General features: G+C 47.0%; 1 protein-coding gene and 1 pseudogene across 1 annotated transcript; one reads left to right on the top strand and one right to left on the bottom strand.

Moving 5' to 3' along the window:
• Positions 1-4,568: 4,568 nt before the first annotated feature.
• LOC146187359 (uncharacterized) lies at positions 4,569-5,885 on the bottom strand. Its single transcript, XM_084608195.1, has 2 exons — positions 5,713-5,885; positions 4,569-5,415 (listed from the first exon to the last, which is right to left on the bottom strand). Exons 1-2 carry the CDS (start codon positions 5,877-5,879, stop codon positions 4,569-4,571), a joined length of 1,014 nt encoding a protein of 337 aa, XP_084464321.1. The 5' UTR covers positions 5,880-5,885.
• Positions 5,886-9,653: 3,768 nt separating this feature from the next.
• LOC146187358 (uncharacterized) lies at positions 9,654-25,896 on the top strand (annotated as a pseudogene).
• Positions 25,897-27,803: the final 1,907 nt, after the last annotated feature.

Raw genomic sequence — 27,803 nt, 5'->3', positions numbered from 1 at the left:
TCTGTAGTAGTTTCCTTTTTTAACGACAAATAGTTCCGATGTTACTGCATGAAGTTATCTTGGCACAACGTGTTTCTTACCAAAAAGCTCACGGAATTTGCTTTATAAGATTCGAACATTTTTTGTTCTTTTTTTGCGGTTGGTAAAGTTTTGTTTAAGCGGGTACCCGTTCCTAACTGGTTGTGGCGAGACATTTGTCCCCTTTTCGATTATGGTGAGTTCACAAAAAACTGGAAACATTTTGCTGAAACGGCGTCCATTATAGTGCGGTTCCACAGTATTGCACTTTATTAGATCATAAAGCTGATCAACTGCTTGCAAGCTCAATGTAAGGATTTTCCTTCTTGCAGGCAAACATTGCGGCCACTCCTCGCGAAATAGCGGCACATCACTTTCTCAGAAGGAAGGCGAGTTTTAAAAGGCGCGAATTCTCGGTGTTGCTCAGCGCACTACTTTGCAACATCGTAACGCAGTAACACTCTTTCGTAGCATTGTATCGCAGTCAACGTGGCAACGTAGTGCTGGATAGGGAGCATATAACAACTATCATGCCTCCTTTCCAGCGGTTGGTTTGTTCGGTGTTGAACAAAGTTCTGAAGAAAAATTTTTAAGTTAAGTTCTGAATTTGAATAGATAAGCGCGCACATTGTAAAAGTAATATTTTATGTATTTATACTCTTACGAATGTATACTCCTTGTGCGCAGTGTGTTTTAGCATTGCTCCCAGGATCTTAATTTATGCATAATGCGCAGAATGCATTTTAATTACAGGAACTAACTTCATCCTGCCTACTGGTAGTGCTAATATATATCTCAGCAAATTATTCAACCGCAAACACTTCTCATCCACTTTAGACAACTCACTCTCTCTTCCTTTCTCTCTCTCTTCAGGCCAAGGTACGCAAAAAAAGAGAAACACGAAATCAATATGATAAGATTTCAATTTATCGCGTCATGCAGTATAATTCCGCCATTCGTCTTGAGAATAGCCGTAGCTAGCTCCAAACAAAACGGTCAACAAGGACCTGCTGCCTTTGTTCTTCACCGGGATAGGGGCCTTCGAAAGTAAGCATGCATCGCTGAAGTCGCGACGTGTAGAGTCCCTTTCCCTGCCGCCTTTCTTCTTTCTCATCTAAGTAGGTACGATCAATATGTGTCCACGACGAGCATTTCCCCCGAACAGGAGCTAAAGTGCCTCTGATGAAGACAAAGCCTTCTTGTCCACTGATTGAACATGGCCGTCCATCTCGATGTGCCGTGTTGCAAAGAACCAAGGAACGCGAGGAAAGGAAAGCAGACGCAAGGCGGCAGACCCAGGTGCTGCAGGGATCTCGAACAGAAGGAGATGGCGTGCACTGGGAACCGCGCCATCGTGAGGTCCGGCATATGGACGGCGCCGCGTCAGTTGCATTACGATATGCCTGTCACTGCAAAGTTGTGCACGTAACCAATCGCTCGTGAACACCCAGCCATATATTTCTGCCAACGGGTCTTACTGCTTTCTTTTGCATATACTTTTCTGTCAGGATACTGCGGTACGAGCGGACGACTGCTATAGCAGTGACGCAGTTATCCTAACGCGATTCATTTTTTAGGCTTTACTGTGATCAGCACTTTTTCGTCATCCTTTGAACGTAATAGTATACGCAATCAAAAGCTTGAATCGAGTAGGTGATATTTTAGTAAAGATGGTGCAGAGGCCGCACCGTTGGCAGATATCCGAAACGTGTGTATCACTATGTAACCAGACATTGTATATTGTAAAAGATGCCCGTGAAAAGAATAATGACATGTTTGCTACTTTTATGACGTTTTTACGGAGCATGCTTACTTTGTTTCATTTTCTACTGCTGCATATCATGCTAATGTACTATACCTATCTGTACTTAAACTGAACGTGGAACACGAGCAGGAGCGTTTCGGCGTCCGCAGTTTACAACTCTTTGCTTCTTGAATCATATCCACGTTCAATAGGTTACGGTAGGTTGAAGTACCAGCTGTATATCTATTGTGTTCGTACTGACCAATGAAACGGCGCATTCCTCTTCTTTTGTTGTGATCGTGTCCTTGCGGTGTTTCATTGGTACAGTATATTGCTCATGTAATTAAGAAGGTCATCTGTTTGTTATTATACTTTAGCTACAGCACGGCCTTCTTTCAGGTGCTACGACTGATCACTGCGAAAACACTACTCCGGAAGATCACAGCTTAGCAAAATTGTACAAGTAATACTCTTGTTTGGGCGAGTTGGTTCATCTTTGATTGGTTAAGTATACTTGCGCGAAGAAGACGGGACACAAAAAGGCACACATGCGCTCTGTACATTTCGTATGTGTGCCTTTTTGTGTCCCGTCTTCTTCGCGCAAGTATACATAACCTTTCAAAAATTGTCGTACGTCGTACGTTTGCTTGTCCCCGTGTACTGCTTTGACACACGCACACAACACACACACACACACACACACACACACACACACACACACACACACACACACACACACACACACACACACACACACACACACACACACACACACACACACACACACACACACACACACACACACACACACACACACACACACACACACACACACACACACGCACGCACGCACGCACACACACGCACGCACACACACACACACACACACACAAATCGGAGTAGACCGGATTGCAAACCGTCGCGGTCGAACTTAATATCCCGTTGCAATATCGGGACACCTGCCCATGGTGTGGTAGCAAACCTTCGTTATACCACATCAAGTGGGAATGTAGAAATAACGATCGCTTTCGTATAGACCCGAGTGCGGAACAGTGGAGAGCCGGCTCTCCAGCGGCGATTTGGGTTGCCCACTAGGTCTGATCCAGCACAGCGAAGCTCAGCGGAGCCCTGGAATAGGGGCACCAACCCTGTGAGAAGACAGAAGAAGGACCTCTTCTGCTACTAGCACAATACCTTTCTAGAGAAATTAATGTATTTTCTACCCTATCCTATAGAACTTAATTGCTCGTATTGAGTAGGCGGACTTGATCTTCGGTTCATTGGCTCGTTACGGTGCATTCTTTAAAATACAAAGTCCCGAAGAAACCGACGAACAAGAAGATAATGACCGCACAAAGAACACGGGGGCTTCAACCCGTTGTCTTCTCTGCATTCGCCTGTTCCTTTTGGCTTTGAATAGTTATGAATTGTGCAGCCGTGCATCTTGCTCACCTGGGTGTTTTTCTCGTGATAAAAAAAATCTAATTAGGGTTAAATAACCGCCATTGTTGCAGCAAAAATAAATCCTAACGCTATTACTGTAGGATAGATTTTAATGGTTACATTTTCTCGGTGTTTTGCCTATCTCTCACTTTACATCGCAAAGAAATGATTATTTAGACTAGGCCAGAATCACTGCCGTGTGCGTGCAGAAGGTAGGTGGAAGAAATAAAAACGGAAAAAAATATTTCAAAACAATCATAACGCAGCTCTCTTGAACGCCAAAGTAATTTCTGAATCAACAAACGGCCCCAAATAACCCCAAATAACCCCAAATTGATAAATATGCGGCAGCAACCACTACAACTTTGCGACTACGGCGAAAACAAACCATATCCCCTTTTTATAGGAATAGAAGGTTTGGAAGAAAACGGGAAATTTGTGAATTTGGTTTTTGCTTTTTGTTGAGACATGCAGAAAAGCATGAAAGTCTTCGAAATTTTTAATTATCAATGAAATTTATAGACGGATTGGAAAAACTTGTAGAACATATCTTTTATTTTCTGTCATTGAGATTTAGTGGCGCATTTTGTGTTTATTTGGGAATTATTATTACACGCATTATATATTTATAGGCTTCAGTGGGCAGAAATGCTGCATGTTTTTCTTCCCTCTTTATAACCCGTTCCATGCGACACTTGCGGTGTCAAAAGCACTATACTCGGAGACAGCTTTTCTTGGCAATGGGCGCAAAGGTAGGGAGGCGGGACGTCATTAAACGTATCACTCCGCCATGTAGTTCAACCGCGCGGCCTGCGCGGCTTTCGGTTTGGATTTCAGTTTCGGTTCTACATGCGCAATGTTTTGTGAGAATAAATAAAGCGCCAATAAAAAAAGATACCTTTAATTTTTATACGCCAACAAAATACAGTAAAACGATTTTACAAAACCATGTGATAGAACTGCGGGGCGGAAAAGAGGATTTTTTTTATTTAAATAATGTCATGTTTATTTGCTGGCACTCAGCTAACTTCAGGCACTTATTTTCACCGAAGAAAAATATAGTCTGCGCAAATTATGCTGCACGCGCGTGGAGTCAGTTGCTTTGGCGTTCGGCTGCTGGTCGCAAGGTCGTGGATTCGATCCTGGGCTTGGCGGCAGTATATATATCAAGGGTAACACGAAAACGTCCGTGTGCTGTGCGATGTCGGTGCACGTTAGTCCCAAGTGGTTGAAATACATCAGGTGCCCTTCACTGCGGCGTCCCTCGTAGCCTAGGTTACTTCGGGAAGTTAAAACGTCGCGATCTAAACCATATAAAGCAGCAGCTGTGAACGACCAACAATTTTCAGCAGTACTGCTGCCCTCATTCCAATTCTTCCACGCCACTTATGTCGCTGTCTTCGCTAGATGAGCAGGAATCTGAGTGCAGAGCAATTATTAGGCTGTCCAGTTGGCTGTCGATGGCACCATCCAGTTTCCATGCCTCCTCCTCCAGCTTTGTCACATGCGCACAGGATCGCGACCAATTTTCCCGGGATACACGGGACACACCATTGTGTGCCAGTTCCTCCACAGCGGCCAAAGTGAACGCGGTGTTACTTGAAGCGACGTAGCCTTTCACCTGGCTCCACACCAGTTCGATTGGATTTAGCTCACAGTGATACGGGGGCAACCGTACTACTTCGTGGCCAGCGCACTTGGCCAAATGATCAATGCGGCTTCCCGAAAACCTGTGCTTGTGTTGCTTAACTAAATCCAGGAGTTCCATCTTCAACTGGTCATTTGAAAACGGTATGTTTTTTTCCGTAAGCCAAGACTGAATATCCGCTTTTCGGCTGCTTGTCGACGGCACTTTTTCCAGTTGGACGCTGGTATAAGAAGCATTGTCTATCACGATTACGCTGTTGGGTAGAATATTGGGCAGAAGTTGCTGAGTAAACCACTTCTCAAATCGGGTGCCATCCATTTCTGAGTGGTAATCAGCAGCTCCTTTGGTTGCACGAAAAATGAGGAGCGCTCCCTCGACAAATCCTCCTTCGCTTCCAGCATGCACAATGATGACCCGGCCACCTTTGCCGCTTGGTGCGTGAAGACCAGTAGTCAAGCCCTGCCGGAATGCTTCATCTCGTGAATTCACGGTCGTGTCCGTCCAAACCTTATCTTTCGTGTGGCCAGCATTCACCCACGTCTCATCAATGTAGTAGATGGTACTGCAAAACAAAATTATAATCTCACATAAGCTGTAGCCCAGAAGTACGTACATATTACCATGATGACGAGTAATGTATTCATGCACCCCTCGAATTTCGACGCAGGAAACTCTTAGCTATAAGTTGCATGCACAGCTCTCATGTTGGCGACTGAGGGATGGAGGAGGCGCCGCCGCTGGGAAAAGGGGGTCAACGTGATATCTGTATGCGCACAGCAAGCACATTTAACACGATTAAAAGGTGAGCTGATCCAAACAGTCACATTTTTTTTATATACACGAAAGAATTCGTACGTACCGGTGCTGTTTCCGCATCTCCCGAATGGTTCGTATATACTTTCGCTGCCACGTGATGATATCATCTCTTTCAAGTAGCGCTGAGTTCCGCTTGCGCTTTTGAAAAGCAAATCCAATGTTATTTAGAATCCTCCGCATTGTACGCACACACACGTTCGGTATGCCCATGTCCGGGTCATTTATGACGTCGTTCTGGATCTTTGCAGCAGTCGGCAGTTCGTTCCGTAAAAAATACTTACGAACTTTTCGCCGCAAAGCACCGACACTAAATGAGTCATATCGCTGCAGTCGCGTCTTCCCAGTTTTCTTGGAAAAGCTTCCGGGCGTCCACCTCAGCCGCTTTCGTTTTGGCGATTGCAGAACGCTGTACAAAGCTTCTTTTTTTATGCGGGCGACGGTACGCTTACTCACTCCGGTCAGATCGCTTACTTTACGGTACGCGCAAGCGGTCGTTAGTCCAGGGTCACTACTCCTCACGCCTGCATAGACATTGCATATCATTTCCTTCGTTTGCTTCGAAAGCCAGCGTCTTTTGAACTTCACTCGAATCTTGTCTGGTGAAAACCCTTGCGGAGTGGAGGAACCAGAACGACCCGAACAGGCGCCTGTCGCCATCTTGTCTGCAAAGTCGAGGCATCTCGAAAACCTGCGACAGACATCAGACGAGAAAACCTGATGGAACCAAGAAAAGTGTTTTAGGCATAACAACTGCATTTCAGAAAATCGGTTTCATGACAAAAATGTAACGTAAATAACTGGCGCTATGATTTCAATTTGTTTTTGCAAAAACTGGTTATGTAACTAGGGACTATATTCAGCTGCGTAGGAAGATGGTGCGTTTTGGCTCCGTAGCTTTCGCTCCATTGCCAAGAAAAAGTGTCCCCGAGTGTAGGCTGGATTGTTTTTCAGGATTTCACTTGCATATATAACAACGTGGGTGAAAATGTTTTAGGTCGTCGACTGAACACCACATTAGACTCGTATGCACAATGCGACCCTTATAAGGGAAACGCAGATAGATTTTTTGAACCAAAAGATAGCTAAGATCCAATTCAAGGAGGATTCAAAACAAGGTAGTATTAGAAATAAAAAATGGCTTTGGTAGCATTAACTGCACAAGTCTTCATTTCGCAGAAGATTTGCTTAGCTACTGGACAATGATCACCACCACACCTTCCGCGACAGTCCCCTTAGAAAGTGCTCATTAAACAAATATTCGAAGCATGCTCTCCAGATTGAGCTTTCTAAATGCTTATGGGCTAAATTACGTTTGGCGGAATGTCGTCAAGAAACAGTATGGTAAAATTGGAATCCACACAAAATCAGCTGAAAGATATAGCACTAATACGGAAAGTGAACAGAATAAACTAAACTGCAAAGAAGCGAAGAAAATAATATTCTATATATTTATTTATGTTTTATTTATTATAATGCACCTTCCAGCGCCAAGGCATTACAATCGTGGAGTACGCTTCACAGATAGCATCAGTTTATACAGAACAAAAGGTGCACGCAGGTGTTGTGAACAGAAACAGAAACAAACGAGTACAATGGAACTACGTAGATATCGCTCAGTAAGAAAACAAAACTGCCGCCTCTGGCACCAGCCACATGCGCTGGAAGCACATTCCTTTCAGTTACCGATTTTAGAAGGAAGTAGAATTCAACTAATTAGTCCCACTTATTCTCGCGAACCTTAATTTCAGTGTAGACGACAGGTCGTGAGGGGGGCGGAGGGCAGCGAATATATTTTTGCCTCTAAAGTGTTGCCACATTATATTATATAGAGTACATATCAGCTACAGCTCGTTTATTTTTTTTTGCCATTCTACCAACAAATATAGTTCAACCGTATTTTCCTTATTAGTGACGCTAGCGTCTGTTGAGTATTGTTTCGATATGAAACTGACAGCTCGATTTATTACATGTTCCATATTGTGGATTAATTAGCGTTGCTGGATATTCAGTCGAGGTTATTGTACTCCAAGTGTGCCCTTAGCGACGCCCGATGAGCTGTTTTTTTTTAATTTATGGTGAGCATTATGAAGTGTCCAGTTTACAAGTTTAGAATTAACGTTGTTTTATTTATTTTCCTACAAACGTGTTGAGTGAATGCGAGATCATTGCTGAGAGTAACACCGAATATTTTATTTTAGCCTTTTTCTAGTGTGTTATTCCGAATATCGTACGAACAAAACATATTAACATTTTTTCTCGACACTGTTACATAATAATTTTCAGTATTCAACTGTAGCTCCCAAGACTGGATTCATGCGGCTATGCGGTCTAAATCTTCCTGTCAAGCTTCCGTATTGACACTACTGTAAATGTTCGAAAACTACATCGTCGGCAATTAACCCTATAGAGCAGATATGTTTGTTGTGATTGCATTGATATAGTTCAAGAACAATGGTCCTAGAACAGATCTCGGAGGAACTCCAGATGTCATACTACGTATTCGCACTTACTGCCACTCATCCCCGTACACTGTTTCCTTTCATGAAGGTAGTCTTCAAGCACCCTGAGACATTTGTGATCGATCACCAGATTTTAAAATATTAATTTTAAAAGGTCATACTAGACTATAGTCGAATGCTTTCTAAAATCGGGGGATATGACTTCTGTTTCATCTTCGTCTTCTGACGCCGTGCCTATACGGCAGAAAACTTCTAGTAGCTGGGTAAAGCATGACAGACCATTTCTAAAGCCACGCTTATCCTGAGGAAAGATACTGTTTCCTAAGTGACTGGCTAAATTACTGTCCAGGGTACTTTACAGGAAGCACAGCACAAAGCAATATGGCTCTATTGTTCTACAGAGGAGTTAGAACCGCCTTTACGCACCGGGACAAAAAAGATTTGCTTCCATCCTCTTGAAAGCACTCCCTGATTCAAGGGTTTCACACAATATTGTATGTAAATATTGGGACACTATCTGGGAACATCAGTTATTACTTTTGGAGATATTTAATCCGGAGCAGTGGGCTTACCTTTTACTAGCGATGTTTGGCAATTTCTGAGACCCAGAACTGTAATTCAGGGGAGCCATTTCAGTTTCAATATAGCTCACTTTGGTACATAGCACTGGATCAGAAATATTTGCATGACAAAATGATTTAATGCAGTCATTGAAGAGATTAATTTTCTTTTTATATGCACTAATTCTATTTTGCTACCAATAATGCTGGGAACCTCTGTATTTACTTTACATAATTTTCTTATGTACTTCCAGAAGGCTTTTGGAAGACTTGCGGTCTTTCCTAGCACGGAAAAACACTACTTAGGAAAGCATACGACTTCAGCGTAGACGCTGTTCAAGTGACGCCAGCGAAGTTCTGAGTCTCTATTTGACGTCTTTTTGTAGTTTTTACATAGGCGTTTTTTTGCTTAGGATTCTTTATAACTTTATAGTTTTTTCCGCAATATTTTGGCTTTGGGCTTATCTGGTACACACCTGGAAAGGATGTGTTTTGCGACTAATAGCAACAGCAATTTTTTTAATAACACCCATACGCTGGTAACATCTTCTTGAATTCATATAGCTGCACTTTGTTTAAATTCAATTTCCAGCTGGCTCAATAATTCACTGAAATGGGCCCTACGGTAGCAATAGACCCTTCTCGTACCGTAGGTATATGAGTCAGTTCTGTTAGGGTAAGCTCAGCAGCAACAACCTTGTATTCTCCAATTTCCGGAATTGTACATACCTGTGAGACCGCCATACAATAATGATTCTAAAATGTTAGTCGCGGGAGCTGCACCACCGACCTATTGTTTGAATTCATATGCAATAATCGTCTTAGAATGTTGATGAGATTACTGTAGGTAGTGAATTTTTCGTGTGGGTAAGGTATGGAAAGAAAAAATCCCTTGCTAGTATGTTAAACCAAGATAGAATTTAGGGTTTTAATAAGACCCACGCTTCAGCTGTGTATTCGGCAAAATGTACCCAATGCCGGTGTGCTACCATCGTGGGTACGTAGTATACACCATACGGTATCTCATACCTCTTACTGGATTTCATTTTTGTGCACATTGTGTTGATTTTTACTCCAGTCACTAAGCTTCCAGCACGAGAATCTCTTTTCTTAATACTTGGTTGTCGAAAAAAAATGTAATCCAAATAAAATGTTTCATAGCCAATTAGAGACGTATCCTACCAAGTATCTGCTACAAAACAAATTGCCCACCGTTACGTTACTTCCTAATGCGAAATTTAGGCGCAGATTATCAGCTGTTTCACTTTTTCGATAGATTGAGGCAAAGATTTCGAGCAAGACACATATGTACAATTACAGACAACGTTTTTCATTTTTCACACGGATTCTATCAAGAAACACTCCACTAACAGTTCTTGGCTGTCATGAAAGAAGCTTTGTGGTTGGAGAAAAGAACAAAGCAATTGAGTTATCAGAAGGCTGCGGGAAGCAGCGCGTGGACCCATAGGAACGTTGCGCGACGAAGACTTAGCAGTGACTAGCTGATGCCCCTGACGCCGCTAGCGAATGAAGCGAGTGAGAACGGGATGCACGCTCCGTGATCCGCTGATCGGCAACCGGAGAGCACCCTCGCCGCCATGCAGGAAGAGGAGGGACCCCCTACTCCTCTTTCTGCATGGCGGCGACGGTGTTCTACGCAGTCATGTTGTCTTGACTCGCTAGCGGCGGCGCGGCATCAGTTAGTCGCTGCTAGCGCTGCCTTATCTTCTTTATCTTCTACCCCTGCACTCAAGATATCTCCATCTTTTCGATTTACCGAAACATGCAATGAACTTTGAGCTTTCGAAGAATCCTTATGGTAACAGAGCACAACAGCCAACATATATTTTCACGTGGTGGTGACAAGGCCGATGACACAAATGAGTCTGGGAGTGCACTAAAGAAACTCTTTATGGCTCTGACTTGTGCCCACAAAAGAGAACTAAACGATTCGGCTGTGGCGATAGCAGCAATTGTGCTTGGCTGTCGTCGAACAAAGAATGGTTTCACTTGTCAGCACTGAATTTAAACGCGGCGAAGAAAGCTCTAGATAAAGCCTCATAAGGGGACTAGCGTGACCTGGAACATTGTAGAAACACACGCGAGCGGCTGAAACCTTCGAGAAACATCTTGACGCACCTTGCGCGCAAAGCAAATAATAAAGCCTCGTCCTGAGACAACGAGCATGAATGAAATGAGCAAACACGGAATACAGACTCGATCCGCGCGCTAGAATCACAATGACATGGCCGCATGACAGTGGCAGTCGAACTAGAAGAAATAAAAATTTAAATAGCTCGCGGCGTTACCCCGCTTTAAATAAACATCGCCTCGATGTTTAAAAATAAACAGACATGAATTAACATATACATTGGGAAGTAAACATCGATAGCCTTTAGCACCCGTTATGGCTTAAGGAGTAAAACATTCACAATTTCTGGGTGCGCGCGGCGCCGCTGTGATGCGGTCGCGCCATGGGGAACGGCTTCGTGTGTTCATTTGTCTTAGTCGGCGAAGCACCTTGTGCTGGCCGAAGTATCGGCGTAAAAGCTTTTCTCTCAGTCGTCGCCGGCGAATCGGCATCTAAACCCAGACTTGATCTCTCGGTTTCTACTCAGCATCGCGTCATCGTAAATTGTAACGTCGGCCGTCAATTCGTTGATGATTTAAAATGGGCATTTTGACCCACCGGTAAAAATGCTTTCATGGATCACTGCCTTGTTGTGGCGGAGGGGCTTGCGAAACTTGATGAAGTCGTGAGCTCTGCTGTGTATGGCCACCCACCCAGGACCCAGATGTGCAAACCCAGCATAAGATGGTTGTGATTACTGATCTCGAGCCGGGCATCCTGAAGAGTGAAGTTGAATGGGCCTTAGCCAGCCTTGCTAAGAACAAAGTTAGCGGAATTGATGGCATTCTAGCTGAGTTGCTTCAAAACCACAACCATGACGACGCTGTTTACCTTCTGTATATATTATGTCAGCAAATTTGGACAACCCTGCAGTGGCCACAGTATTAGAGGAGGTCAGTTTACATCCCCATTTCAAAGAAAGGCAGTGCCAAAGATTGTTCCAACTACCGCACCATTGCGCTTATTTCGCATGCTAGCAAGGTGATGTTGAAAATCCTCCAAGGTAGGCTGCAGCAGTATGTGGATCGGGAGCTTCCGGATGTGCAAGCTGGGTTTCGCCAGGGCAGAGAAACTAGAGACCAGATTGCCAACCTTCACTGGATCATGGAAAAAGCAATAGAGCTCCAGAAACCCATCTACTTCTGCTTTATTGATAATGCGAAAGCGTTTGACTGCGTAGATCACAGCAGATTGTGGCAAGCTCTCCAAGAGATGGGAGTTCCAATTCACCTCATCTGTCTCCTCAGGAACGTGTATGAAGTGCAAGAGGCCAGAGTCAGAACTGGGCATGGTCTTACTGATTGGTTTCTGATTGAGAAAGGAGTGAGACAAGGCTGCATACTGTCGCCCTGACTATTTAACCTATATGCTGATTGCATCATGAGGAAGGCAGGTCTGGGCGAGTCTTCAGCTGGAGTGAAGATTACTGGGAAATGTATTAACAACCTTTAGGTATGCGGATGATACCACTTTAATGGCAGAAAGGGAAGTGGAACTGAAGAGACTTCTGATGCGCGTACAAAAAGAGAGTGAGACGTTTGGGCTTAGACTGAACATTAAAAAGACAAAGATCATGGTGTCTTGCCCTATCAAATCCTGGAGCATCCAGGGACAAGAAGTGGAAGCTGTGACAGATTTTCTCTTCTTGGGCTCCAAGATTACCCCGGAAGGACACTGCAGGTATGAAATTAGGAGACGCCTGCTTCTGGGAAAGAGAGCCATGGCTAGCCGTGACCGCCTAGTAAAGAGCAGAGATATTACACTGCCAACCAAGATCCGTATAACTCGTGCTATGGTCTTTCCACTTGTGATGTATGGATGCGAGAGTTGGACTGTGAAGAAGGCTGACCGACGAAGAATTGACGCGTTTGAATTGTGGTGCTGGCGGAGACTCTTGAGAGTTCCTTGGACGGCCAGAAGATCAAATCAGTCGATATTGTCGACCATAAACCCTGACTGATCATTGGCGGGTCAAATTGCAAAGTTAAAGCTAAGCTACTTTGGTCATCTGATGAGAAGAGAGGAGTCGCTGGAGAAAGATTTGATGTTGGGAAAGGTTGAGGCCCACCGGAGAAGGGGTAGGCAGCGAACGCGATGGTTAGATGGCGTCCTCGAGGCGCTGCAGATGAAGTTATGTGATGTTAGGAAGATAGTGAGAGACCGGAAAGCGCGGCGTGATATGGTCCATAGGGTCACAAAGAGTCGGACAAAACTGAACGACTGAACAGAACTGAAAAATGGGTACAAGCGCTCCCTGGCCTGGCGCCCGGCTCTCACAGTGGTGTGCTCTTGAAAGAGACTCTGCAGACCCCGCTGTGCTGCTTCTGGGACAAAAATAGTTTAGAACACTTCAGACTGCAAAGGTGGTTCGAGTTATCGTGTTTCACGGGGTTCAAAACTGAAAATCAGTCGTGTCCTGCTCACGCGAAGACTCAGAAAAGCCTTGAATGTTCAAGTGCGAAACGCTCTAAACCAGCGTGTCGAAAGACGTAACGGATCACTGCCACTGATGAAGTTCACCTCTCACAGAATCACTGCAGTCCTGGGCAAGCCCGGATTTCCGGCTGTCTAAATTTGCGATAACAAAAAGGGCCACATAAGAGCTCCTGCCGTGCGAGGCGGACCTATAGTTGTCCGACGGCGGAACGAATCACAGGCCCATCGGCGCAACAGTTTGTTCCTTGAACGCTTTTCTCAAGCATTTCACCCTATAAGAGCCGCGAACCAGGCTGGGGGATAGCTTGTATCAATTGAAAAGCCGGTGGGTGCCCGGCGGCACCAGGGATCGAACCTGGTACCTCCAGAATGCGAGGTGGATGCTCTACCACTAGGCCACGCTTCTTTTTCTTTCTTTATTGCATGAATTGGTACAGTACTCACGGATTGAAATAGGACACTCGGAGCGCGTGGCCTTCTCTGCATGCAGCGCCGCCCGTGGATGCTCATGGAGCCAAAGTGCTGCATTGTGGTATAGCGCGAGGGGGAGAACATCTAAAAAGCAGAACTGCTCCTTCCGGTCGCCAATAAGCCGGCCTGTTGTTTACCACACTGCCTTGCATGCAGCGACGGCCACGCGCTCCGAGTGTCCTATTTCAATCCGTGAGTACTGTACATATACATCAGTAAAAGATCGTGGTTGCCATGTCCCTTGGCTGACAACCGTGTCTAATGGACTTTCATTACCATAAGTTCACCCATCAGACTCAAGACCTCCTCCGCAGCGTCTTGCTGCTTCAAAATTTCTTTTAGTTTATACACTTGTTCAACAAAATAATCACATACAGATCGTACATCGACATCACAGTGTCTATAAGCCATCGTACTCCTCCAAATACTGTGAAGGCCCAATAGCATGATGAGGTCATACTGAAAATCATCATTAATAGTTGTCAAGTACCGAATTGCACGTGGCGTCAATGGCAGGTCTTTTTTAAGTGTCCTTTGTAACACATCCCAGTAAAACACCAGCATCCCAACAATCCAGGAACACGTGCTCAACTGTTTCAGGTTTCCTACATAGTAGACAGTTTGAGCCCCAAGGTACAAAAAGGCCCTTTTCTTCCATCCATGTTTTGACTGGGAGGGTTCCTGTATGCAATTTAAAAAAGAATGTTTTTGCACCCGGTGCAACAGTTATGTTTTTAACTCGTTTGAGCACATCTTTCCCTGGGCCTTCACGGTATAAGGTTCTGTACAATGAAGCTGGGAACAATTGTGAAATAAGATCCTTGTACAGTCGCTTAGGTGTTACCATCGCTAAATGCTCTACAGAGTACCTTACGCGCAAAAACTTGAGCGACCACACCACTTCTCGCAGGAAGCGTGCAGAGCATGAAGAGACTATAAACTCTGGAATTGCACTGGATAGCATGATTTGCATAAAGGTTCTCAGGAATGCATCTTTTTGGTCACGTAGGAAACAAAACCTTAAAACCATCTGCAGCACATATAGATGCATTAGAGACAACCCTCTGTCTTTAACTCGCCGAAAGAGATTATCTCTGCTAATTCGTTATCAGTTGGACGACCAAATGAAGACCGCAAATACACGATGGAACCTTTTTATATTGCTTCGAGCACAATACAATACTTGAAGTAAATACATTATTCTTGCCACCAAAAAGGTATTGCATACAGTCGCACGGGCGAAAATAGAGAGGTTACGTCCCATCCATCCTTTCGTCCTTTCCCGTATTTCTTCCGTTTTTTCATTCCAGTAATTCGTGTTTTCCCCGTATCTGTCCAATGGGGCTCCCAAATAAACTCCGGGCTTTGTAGCCCATCTTACTCAACAGAACATTTCCGGTTCCTCTTCCCATTCCCCGTGCCAGACTCCGAGACTTTTCTTTAAATTAACAGCACTACCAGTCTGCCTGCAATACCTTTGTGTTACTTTCAAAGCTTCCGAAACGCTTTCGCGATCTTTACAAAAAGCGCTACATCATCGGCGTATGCCAATATTTTCACTTCATATACTCCCAGCTTAAAACCACGGATGTATTTGTTAGCAATTACCATTCTACACAATGGTTCCAAATATATAGCAAAGAGGAGAGGAGACAGTGGACATCCCTGCCGCACAGATGCTCTTACATCAATTCGTTCAGATAACACTTTATTAATCATAAGTCGTGTAGAACAACATGCATAAGCCATTTTAACTCCTTTCAATACAACGGCACCAACACCAATATGTTCCAACAAGCAGTACAATAGTCCATGAGACACACGATCAAATGCTTTTTCGAAATCAAATTGAACCATGGCCACTCTCCTGTTTAGAGCATCGCAGCACTCGAACACACTACGCGCTACATGAATATTATTAAATATGCTTCTGGTCTTTATTCCACATGTTGGATGAGGTCCAACAATATCTTTTATAATGTATGCAATCTCTTAGCTTACACCTTCATCAGAATTTTATAATCAACATTTGTTAACGTGATCGGTCTATAGCTTGTAACTTTTAAAAGCATGGCTGGCTCATTAGTCTTGGGAACCAAGACCCTATGCGCGTTGCTAAATGACGGCGGCAGATAACCCATATCAAAGCACTCCTTGAAAAGCCTATAGAGCATGATAGATAACTCACTTTTAAGGCTCTTGTAAAAGGCCGCACTCAAACCATCTGAACCCGGGGACTTTCCGATATTCAATTCATCAGTGGCCTTTTCTATTTCCTCCACGCATATTTCGTTCTCTAACTCTTCAGTAACTTCTTTGCCTCAGAGGTAAAAAGTTATCTCTAAATCCTTCTTCACTTGGTGCTTTGCTCGAAAACAGCTCACGGTAATGTTCCACGAAGGCGCTCGTAATTCTGTCTTGCTCATCATGCCTCTGCCCCTTGTATTCAATAACCGTTACCTCGTTCGCGCGCGCATATCGCTTTTCATCAGCGAGGGCGCGTTTTGTTGACGTCTCGCCACCGAGCCATTTTCCGTGCGCGCTCTTATCGCATCGCCTCTGTACTTCTGGGCATCCAAAGCTTCTAGCCTAACTTTGATGCCTTTTATATCATGCATGAACATACCCGGCATTCGTTCTTCTGCACGCCCTAAATATTTTAAGAGCTCTTGCAGTTGCTTTTCTTCTTTCTTTTCCTCATACTTAATAATGGAAGAGCGCTCAATTGCATTCATTTTAACCTCCTGATTAAATCGTTCCCAGGATTCAATACAGCCTGTTTCGCTCTCATAAAAAATATCAATGCTTTCCTTAACTTTTCTTAAAAATAGTTCGTCTTCTGTAAGCCTCGAGTTTATTTTCCATAAGTCCCAGTTCATTTTTGATTTACACTGCTTCGTTCCGCCCAGCGTGACCGTAACTAAGCAATGGTCAAAAAATGACACTTGCTTCACTTCATACTGTTCACAGGTAGGCGAAAACTCTGGCGACACATATATTCTGTCAAGTCGCGCATGACTACTACGTTGAAAATGTGTGAAATGCACACGTTTTTCACCATTCACCAGGACTGATATGTCCTCTAAGCTGCACTCATTGAGGACATACTTCAGAAATTTGGCACTTTGGTCTTTTCCAACATTTCTATTCGAACGATCCTTAGAGTCTACAACACAGTTGAAATCTCCCAAAAATATAAGCGCGCGACTGCATTCAAGGAAAGGCACCAACTGCTCAAAAAAGTCGCGCCGTTCTTTTTGTGTCGTTGGTGCATACCGGACCACCACCCTCACCGCTTCCGGCTTCCGGCTTCCGTGGGAGACGGACGTGTGGTGGCAAGCTCTGAGCGTGCCTCGGTATCGGTCCTGTCTGGCCGAGGATGCGGCGAACGACGCCCGCCACTGGGCTATCGCATGGTTCTGCCTACGTTTCCTTCGGGAGAAGCAATGAAGACAACGGTTTTCCTTCACTGTGATATTGCCGGCCGGCCTTATCGCATACAGGATTTTCGTGAGCCGTTGGAAAAGGCTGGTGTACTACCCTACGTGGCTGGCATAGGACCCTTCCAAATGTCTCATATCTGGATGCTGAAGATGAAGACTGAGGAAGCGAAGGAACGCCTGCTGAAAGAAGGCGCGCTGGAAGTGAAGAGACGCTACTATGCGGTCATCGACCCGAACAAGCGTGAGTTGGTTTTCAAGGTGCACTGAGTGCCTTTCTACGTTTCGAGTGAAGAGGTGCAGAGGGCGTTCGAAGACTTTGGAGATGTGAAAGAAGTCACTTATGAGCAGTGGAACAGCCCGGGGTTTGAAGAGGCCGAATCGACATCTCGGCTAGTAAAAATAGTGCTCAAAGAGGGGCTTTCGATCGATGATTTGCCCCACATCTACAAGTTTTACGGAGGGCTTGTGTTAGTGGTGGTGCCTGGACGGCCACCAGTATACTTAAGATGTAAGAAGACAGGCCACATTCGACGTGATTGCCGCACTCCGAGATGTAGTTCGTGTCATATCTTCGGGCACGACCGGGAGGGATGCGTCCGCACGTATGCCCGTGTAGCCACGGGTATTGTGCCCCCTCAAGACGACGGGAGCGAGTTGATCATAGACCAGGAGGAACTGGAGAACGCTGGAGCCCTGCCCCCTACAGGATCCGGAGAGGGACCTGAAGACCAACAGCCGGAGCACACCACCGGCGGAGGGAAGACGCAAGTTAGCGAACCCGCTGCAGAAACGACTGGAAAGGGGGAGAAGGCTGCTATGTCGTCAGATCAGCTAACAGCGAAAGGCAGTTGGGAAGGAAGCGTTGCTGAGTCCCCGATGGATATGACAACTGCCTCCATGAAGAGACCACGAGACTACGAAAAGGTACCAGCTACAGAACGGGAACTGCGTCGACTAGAAAAGCAGTGGAGTGTGGAAGGCGCTAAGAAAGGTAAGTTAGCCTTATCGCAAACCGCGTTGCGTTCCTCGTCGCTCACTCGCGACGAGAGACTGAAGAAGTGAGCCTTTAGTCATTGTTTGTTAGCTGGGTTTAGAATATGGCTTATTGGAAAAAACCGCTAAACGTATGCACTTTAATCGTTCTAGGGCTCGCCTCGAGACGGAAGCAAGTGCAGTTGAACCGTTTGTTGAGCGAATCACTAGGCCACGCTTCGGTCATACAGGCATTGCGAAATCAGGGTTTAGAAGAGCCGTAAGTGAAAGTGCTGGAAGATATATATATATATATATATATATATATATATATATATATATATATATATATATATATATATATATATATATATATATATATATATATAATGCCACACCGCTGCCCATCTTCTAGCGCCACCAAGTGGCCGAATGTCTTGGCGCGTGGCTGAGCGTCGTACTCGTCTGTCTCGAGCTTCGCTGGATTAAAAAAAAAGGCAGCTCGCTTGTTCTTCTGTTTGCTACGTGTGTTGGTGACATTTGGTGGATTGTGCAGGATAAGATCCCATGTACGTTGCCCCCGAAGACGTCAGCGACGCTGCCCATCGACGCTCAGACGCCACTCCCGTTCATAAAGCGAGCCGTCGCGCCCGAGGCCTACAACCGGAGTTTGAACCACTGACCACATCGCTGCGAGCCACGACATCTACGACGGGCAGCCAGACAAGTCAGCATTCCAGCAATGCCCCACTGTACGTCCTTCTCGCACCTAGATCACCGCCATCATTCCACGGCGACCGGTTCCAGGATGTCGAAGATTGGTTGGCCACTTTTGACCCTGTGGCCGCATTCAACCAATGGGACGACGAGCGGAAGCTAATGAATGTGTACTTCGCGCTGCAAGACTCGGCCAAGACGTGATTTGAGAACCACGAAGCGTCCTTTGTCAAACTGGGCCGTCTTTCGCCGCGAGTTTCTCACAATGTTCAGCTCGAGTACACGCAAAGAAAACGCAGAGATAGCAATCCGTTCGAGGTCTCAGCAGTCAAATGAGAGCGTGGCCATGTTTGTCGAGGACATGACGCGACTTTTCAATCGGGCCGACCCTACCATGCCCGAGGCAACGAAAGTACGGCACCTCATGCGCGGGGTGAAGGAACAGTTGTTCGCTGGCCTCATTCGTGACCCTCCAAGAAGTGTCGCAGATTTCGCGAGAGAAGCTACGAGCATGAAACGTTCACTGCAGGAACGCTGCACCTATACGGCCGTCAGGGAAGCGTAGCGGCCACACCCTACTGCGCGTCCGTGCCAGCAGCTAGGAACGAGGCATTGCGGGAGCTTGTGAGGAGCATTGTCCGCGAAGACCTGCAGAACCTCCACTTGAATGCACCACCTGCAGTGAATTATTCTACCGGGGATGTCATTCGTGATGAAATCCGGCGAGCGGTGCAGCCACCACCAGCACCACAACCAGAGCCATGTATTATGACGTATAGTGATGTCCTAGGTCGACCTGCCCCCGAGCCACATTCATTCCGCCCCATTGCCGGTCCACCGCCTCGCTACCAGCGCCCCGTTGAGCAGCAACAAGATCTGCGCCCCGTCGAGCCGCAGCAAGACCAGTGTCCCGTCATCAGCAAGGCGCACCTGTGGCGCACACCCAACAGACGGCCGCTGTATTATCACTGCGGCGAGCCTGGCCACATTCTGCGCAATTGCCGTTACCGGAGAATGGGCTTAAGATAATTTCCACCGAACGCGCCCCGACTTCGCTATGGAGAAAGACCACAGGAGATTGAGGAACACCTGGCTGCTAATTATGAGATACACCCGACGTCACCGTAACGGCAGTCGCGATCGTCATCCCCGACGCGTTCTGCGTCGCTCAGTCGATACTCCTCCTCTGGGCAATTAAGAGGCGCGTCCCCTCACCGGGAAAACTAAACACGGTGACCTCCGGGGGTGAGGCCGCCGCTACGTCTCAAATTAAACAGCCTCCACCGACGATTTGACGCGACGGTCCGAGCGGCGACGACCCGATCCGACGAACTTACCGACGTGCTGCGAACGCATTGTTTCCGGGGAAATTTTTGCAACCGCCGACAGTTGGGATGTGACCGTACTTGTGGATACCGGCGCCGATTTTTCCGTCTTGAGCAGTGAGCTAGCAACGACACTCAGTAAGGTTCTGACGCCTTGGTCTAGGCCAATGATGCGCACTGCCGGTGGCCATGTCATGACGCCGATTGGCATGTGCACTTGCCGCATAGAGATCTGCGGTTTTACTTTAACTGGCACCTTTGCCGCATTAAAAGACTGCTGTAAAGATCTGATTCTAGGCATGGATTTTCTGCAAGCGTATGGTGCTGTTATAGACCTTCGGGAGCAGCTCACGGTTTCGTTTTCAACCAAGCGAGCCGTTGATAGCAACACGGACTTCCGGAAAACGATGTTGCGCGTCTCTGACGACCACATAACGATTCCTCCGAGGGCGAGTAAGTTCGTCACAGTCGAATGTAATTACAGCACCGGCACGCGTGGCATTGCCGAAGCTAAAATTTCGCTGCTTTTCACTCGACAAGTTTGTGTAGATCGGGGCCTTGTCGAACTTGTCCGTGGGCAAGCCGAAGTGTTAGTGACAAACTTCACGTGTGAACCCCAACATTTGACGGCGAACACGACGGTCGCTTATTTTGAAGGATTTGGAGAATGTACAGGCCAGTACGCTTTATCCAACACGTCAGACCTCGACAATGCGACGTCTACAGCCATTCAGACCGATGTGAACCCACACCTCTTGCCCAATCAGAAACGCTTCTTAGAGAATCTTGTCAATTCGTTCCGCGATTGTTTTGCATCAACCTCTAAGGTCCGACAAACGCCATTAACGAAGCACCGAATTATAGTTGCCGACGACCAACGTACATTATGTCAGCGTCCTTACCGGATGTCTTCAAAAGAACGTGACGCCATCCGCCGCCAAGTAACAGAAATGCTCCAGGACGACGTTATCCAACCGTCGACGAGCCCGTGGGCTTCGCCTGTTGCCCTTGTCGCGAAGAAGGATGAAAGCTTGAGGTTCTGCGTGGATTATAGACGCCTCAACAGCGTCACGAAAAAAGATGTGTACCCCCTGCCGCGCATGGATCACTCCCTCGATCGCCTTCGCCATGCCACTTACTTTTCGTCACTTGTCCTCCGCAGAGGATATTGGCAAATAGAGGTTGACGAGCGAGACCGTGAGAAGACCGCTTTTATTACGCCGGACGGTTTGTATGAGTTTAAAGTGCTCCCGTTTGGCCCGTGCTCGGCCCCTGCCACATTTCAACGAATGATGGACACCGTACTATCTGGCCTGAAGTGGCAGTCATGCCTCGTATATCTCGACGACGTTGTAATTTTCTCGGACACGTTCGACGAGCACCTGAAACGTTTGCGGGCTGTTTTCGAGGAGATCCGATATGGTGGTCTCTCTCTAAAACCTGAAAAATGCCACTTCGCTTTTAATGGGCTGAAAGTTGTCATCCACAATGTCAGCGCTCGAGGTGTTAGCCCAGACCCAGAAAAGACGCCCGCTGTCGCTTCATTCCCCGAACCAGAAGATAAACGAAGCTTGCGTCGATTTATCGGCCTCTGCGCGTACTATCGTCGCTTTGTTCACAATTTCTCCAAGATCTCCGAGCCTGACAAAAGACGCCGAACCGTTCGTTTGGGGCCCCGACCAGGAAAGAGCCTTCACGGAACTCAAATCCTGTCTCCAATGTACACCTATACTTGGCCACGTCGCCGAAGAGGCCGACACGGAACTGCACACGGATGCCAGTAACGTTGGCCTCGGTGCGGTCCTTGTTCAGTGGCAGGACGGTGCAGAACGCGTCATTGCTTACGTCATTCGCACTTTGTCCCGTTCTGAAGTTAATTATTCAACTACGGAAAAGGAGTGCCTCGCTGTTGTGTGGGCAGTCATGAAATTTCGTCCGTACTTGTACAGTCGCCCGTTTCGTGTCGTGAGCGACCATCACTCACTGTGTTGGCTGGCAAACTTGAAAGATCCATCGGGTCGGCTTGCTCGATGGAGCCTTCGGTTGCAAGAATTTGACGTTACTATCGCGCACAAGTCCGGCAAGAAACACAGTGATGCTGACTGTCTGTCCCGCGCCCCTATTCCCTGCCACACGGACGGCTGCGACGACGATACCGCTTTCCTCGGTATTATCACGTCGTCCACCTTAGCCCGAAAGCAGCTGGCCGATTCTGAACTTTTGCCCCTCATCGAATAGCTCGAAGGAACCGTGTCATCTCCTCCTCAGCTCTTCAGGCGCGGACTGTCGCCATTTTGCTTGCGCGATGGTGTCCTCTAAAAGAAGAACTACGGTTCAACAGAAACTGTTTATCTGGTAGAAATACCAACCACGCTTCATGACGAAGTTCGTGCGAGCCATGACGACCTTTCTTCCGGCCATCTCGGTTTTTCTCGCACATTGGCACGGATACGCCGAAAGTACTACTGACCCAGGCAAGCTGCCGTTGTGCACCGCTACGTCCGTACCTGCCGTGAGTGCCACCGGTGGAAGACACTGCCCATTAAACCAGCTGGCCCTCTGCAGCCTATCAATCCTCCGAAATTCCCATTTCAACAGGTCGGCATGGACTTACTGGGCCCATTCCCGAAGTCCTCCATGGGTAACAGGTATATAGCGGTTGCCACTGACTACCTCAGCCGCTCCTGTGAGATCAAGGTCATTCCCCGTGGTGCCGCAGAGGAAGTTGCGCATTTCTTCGTTCACAACATTGTACTCCGTCACGGCGCCCCAACAGTCGTCTTAACTGACAAGGGAACCTCGTTTACGTCGGCACTCACGAGCGAGGTCCTTCGACTCAGTGGCACCACCCACCGCCAGACAACTGCCTATCATCCTCAAACTAATGGACTAACTGAGCGGCTTAACAAGACAATTGCAGACATGATTTCTATGTATGTAGACGACAATCATGGGAACTGAAACCGAATTCTGCCGTACATCACCTTCTTATGCAACACTGCGCTCCAGGAAACTACACGCTTCACTCCATTTCATTTGGTCCATGGACGCGAACCTTTGACTATGCTGGATGCCATGCTTCTTCCGGATTCTGCTCCCTCCACTGTCGTGGGGGCTAACCAATTTATTCGTGACGCAGAAGCCGCACGCCAACGTGCTTGACAGCGAATTCGGCACCAACAAGTACACGACGCCCAGCGCTACAACCTGCGACATCGAGAGGTGACTTACACATCCGGCGATCAAGTCTGGGTTTGGAGCCCAATGGGGTTGCGAGGGCGCTCTGAAAAGCTTCCGCGCCGTTACTTTGGACCTTACGAGGTGCTCCGTAGGCTCAGCGCGGTGAACTACGAGGTGCTACCACAAGGCGCTGTCCGCTCCTCTCGGCATCCGAAGTCTGAAATAGTTCACGTCGACATAATGAAGCCTTAGTACAATCGTCGAAACATTTTAGGGTCCAAACTAGAGCCAGAGACTCCCGTATAACTTGCCCCGCTTTTCTATTGTTCCCCTACGTTTGCGGCATCGGGTCGATGCCTCTTGGAAGGGGAGCAGTGCCACGCCACTGACCATCTTCTAGCGCCACAAAGTGGCCGAATGTCTTGGCGCGTGGCTGAGCGTCGTCCTTGTCTGTCTCGAGCTTCGTTTGTATAAAAAAAGGGCAGCTTGGTTGTTCTGTTTGCTACGTGCGTTGGTGACAATATATATATATATATATATATATATATATATATATATATATATATATATATATATATATGGTGCACAGCAACCACAGCTCTGCATAAAGAACGTAACAAAATTCCTTTAAAGAAAGGTGTTACGCAAGGAAACACAATCTCCCCAGTACTATTGACACTTTGCTTAGAAGTATTCAGAGACTTGAAATGGAAGCAGTTAGGGATAATGGTAGATGGAGAATACCTCAGTAATCTGCAATTTGCTGATGGCATTGCCTTGCTATGTAACTCAGGAGATGAACCGCAAAGAATAATTGATGACCTAGACAGGAAACATTGAAAGGTAGGCTTGAAAATCAATATGCAGAAGGCTAAGGTAATGTTCAACAGCCTCGGGAAGGAACAGCAGTTTACGTTAGGTAGCGAAGCATTGGAAGTAGTAGGCGAATATATCTATGACAGGTAGTAACCGCAGCTCCGGACCATCAAAGGGTAATAACAAGGAGAATGACTGGGATGGAGCGAATTTTGTAAGCACTCCCAGATTATGACTAGCAGCTTACCGGTATTCCTCAAGAGGAAAGTATACAACAGTTTCATCTTACGTGTACTTACCTATGGGGCTGAAATGTGGAAGCTAACAAAAAAGGTTTACTTAAGTTGACCCCGCAGATGGCTATGGAAAGAAAAATGGTAGGGATAATGTTAAGAGACAGGAAACGTGCCGAGTGGATCAAAGAAATAACTCAAGTCACTGCTATTCTAATAGAAATCAAGAAGAAATGGGCATATGCAGGACATGTAGCGCGAAGAAATTATAACCGATGGTCGCTTAGGGCAACAAACTGGATTTCAAGGGAAGGAAATCGTAGCAGGGGGCGGCAGAAAATTAGGTGGGCGGATGAGGTTAAGAAGTTCGCAGCGGTCAAGTGGATGCAGCTCGCACAAGACCGGGTTAATTGGCGGAATGTGGGAGAGGCCTTCGCCCTGCAGTGGGTATAGTTAGGCTGAGGATGGTGAAGAATGGGCATACGGCGAGTCTTCGGGCTTCCTCTGCACGTAGAATGTAGGCGGCGATGTCGAGGTTGTCTTCTGTAACGTGCGGCAGCATTGCATAGAGCGTTGTCGTGGGCGCCCTGCCTTACACAAGCTTGAATGAGGTTGCTCTTGTCTCCTGGACGGCCGTGTTATACGCGGAGATTCCGTGCGGAAGGCTAGTGTCCCAGGTCTTGTGTTCGGCGTCGACGCACATGACGAGCATGTCCGCAATAGTTTTATTCAGACGTTCCGTTTGTCCGTTCATCTATGGGTAGCAGGCGGTCGTCCTTCGATGGCTGGTCTGTCTTTACTCATGGCTAGAGTGAGCTTCTTCGTAAATGCTGTTCCCCTGTCCATGATAAGCACTTCCTAGCGCCGTGTCACAGAAGAACGCGCTCGACAAAAAACTTGGCGACTTCTCCTGCGGTATCATTAGGCAGTGCTTTTGCTTTGACCCACTTGTTACACGTTGATAAGTTGGGAAAGTGCCGAGGACATCCATTCCAATTTTTGAAATGGCTTGGTCTGGGCTGGTTTTGCGATCAGTAGCCCAGCAGGTCTGATCGAATCGTCTTACGTTGCTGGCACTCGCGGCACGTCTTCACGTAATGCGCAATGTCTGCAGGCAACCGCGGCCAATAATATTTAACTTGCACTCGATGCAACGTGAGTGCCATCCCGAGATATTCTGATGTGGCTCATCGTGAAAAGCCTGCAAAATTTTCTTTTCGCGTTCTTTAGGCACGATCGACAAGGTGGTGTGCGGTCCAGTTGAGTGCGAAGTTTTTCTTCACAAGGACAACGTTGTGCAATGTGAAGGACGACAGCTGACGCCTGAAGACCATAGGAGCAGAAGTCGTCTTGCCTTCTGGGTAATGCACCAGATCTCAACAGAGGGTCCGAGCCCTGCTACTCTGCAAAACTGCCATGCTTACCAGTTCCACGAAAGCGTCGTCGTCGTCCTCTTGCGGAGGCGCGTCAACAAGGGCCCGTGACAAGCAGTCTGCGTCAGAATGCTTGCAACCAGACTTGTACACCACAATGATGTCGAATTTTTGTCGGCGTAAGCTCCATCATGCAAAGTGGCCGAAAGGGTATTTCAAACAGGCGAGCCAGTAGAGCGCATGGTGATCGCTTACTATCTTTAATAGTCGTCCGTATAGGTACAGACGGAACTTTGACGTAGCCCATATGATCGCGAGGCATTCCTTCTCGGTCTATGAATAATCGGTGTCAGTTTTTGAAAGGGACTTGCTAGCATACGCGACAACTTTTTCTACTCCGGCATTCCACTGGACGAGAACGGTGCCTATACCTATGCTGCTTCCGTCGGTATGAATTTTTCTCAGCGTTTTCATCAAAATGACGGGGAACAGGTGCGGACTGTTATCGGCGCTTCAGTTCCTCGAAGGATTCTGCGTGCGATGCTTTCCACTGAAATAGAGCGTCTGCCATTGTAAGCAGCGTGAAAGGTTCGGCGAGGCATGAAGTTATTGAAGAATCGTCGGTAATGCGGACATAGTCCGAGAAATCAGCGCTAAGCTTTCTTGTTTCCGGTCTGTGGAAACTGCGCAATCGCTGCTGTTTTGTTTGGGTCGGGACGAACACCGTCCACGCTTACGATATGGCCCAGGAACAACTAGTAAAGTGGTGCTTTTCCGCTTTGAGCGTTAACCCTGATGACTTGATTGCGTCGAGCACTGTGCTAAGCCTTTGCAGGTGGTCTTCAAAGGTCGAAGAGAAACCAGAAACGTCAAGTACACCAGACCAATATACCACTTCAAGCCAGCCTGTGCGGCATCTATTACTAAATGGAACGTCGCGAATACGGAGCAGATGCCGAATGGCATTACCTTGAACTCGAAGAGGCCGTCCGGAGCGATGAACGCGGTCTTCTCGCGATCTCTTTCATCGACCTCTCATTGCCAGCAGCCGCTCTTTAAGTCCATCGATGAGAAGTACCCTGCGTTGCAGAGCAGGTCAAATGTGTCGTCGATGCGCTGGAGAGGGTACACGTCCTTCTCCGGTATACTGTGCGGGCGGCGAAAATCGACTCAGAAACGAGGTGTCCCGTCTTCTTCGCCAACACAACTGGTGCCGCCCAGGGGTTCTTCGACGGCTGGATGACGTCATCACGAAGCATGTACTCAACTTGCTCGCGGATGGCTTGGCGTTCTTATGTCGATACACGGCAGGGGCATCGGCTCAGCGGTCGGGTGTGTTCGTCCATTAAATACGGCGCTTGGCAAGTAGGGTTTATCGCACCCTCGATGCTGACGAGAAGCACTTGGTCTAGTTTCGAAGAAGGCAGCAAATCTGGTCTTTTCTGCTGTGGGGTAATGCCGGGTTGATGTCGATAGTACGCTGACGAGCTTGACCAAGTGCATCTTCCAGGGATTGTTTGGGGAGGGCGAATACATTCCTTATGTCCGCTAGTTCGTAGAGAAAAGCGATAGTCGTGTCCTTTCTGAGATGCTGGTATTCTATGAAGTTTGTTACCAACACCTGAGCTTGTCCTCTCCGGAAGTTGGCGATGCCTCTTGCGATGCGCAGACCTCATTTAAAGAGCAACCGGGTGTTTTCTTCGATGAGGCTTTTAGCGGTGTCGATCTCTGCGCTACCGACGCAAACTACGGTGATTGATCGAGGTGGTACGGTCAATTCTCGAGAACGTTTAGAGGGAAGTGTTGCGTTGACGTTTTCGTAGCACGTATGGCATTCTCTGACGAGAGTTTGATGATATGAAGCATATGATAACTCTATGTTCATTTATGAAGTCCATGCCAAAAATCACGTCGCACGAACACTGCTGTAGAAGCATGAAGCTCGTAGAGCAAGTACGCCCATTTACGGTTACTCTTCCAGCGCATCGCCCCAACGGAGTAATGAGGTTACCACCAGC

Source organism: Amblyomma maculatum, chromosome 6 (assembly GCF_055883805.1).
Source record: "Amblyomma maculatum isolate TAMU_Amacu chromosome 6, ASM5588380v1, whole genome shotgun sequence".
Taxonomy (NCBI): Eukaryota; Metazoa; Arthropoda; class Arachnida; order Ixodida; family Ixodidae; genus Amblyomma; species Amblyomma maculatum.
The sequence above is the reverse complement of the archived record's forward strand: the minus strand, read 5'-3'. Positions and strand labels throughout refer to the sequence as shown.

Bases quoted from the DNA above. Each gene is read 5' to 3' on its own strand.
- LOC146187359 (XM_084608195.1), bottom strand. From the start codon at position 5,879: ATGGGCATACCGAACGTGTGTGTGCGTACAATGCGGAGGATTCTAAAT. The intron at 5,416-5,712 runs GTACGTACGAAT...TTTGTTTTGCAG, and splicing joins GAGATGCGGAAACAGCACCG to TACCATCTACTACATTGATG.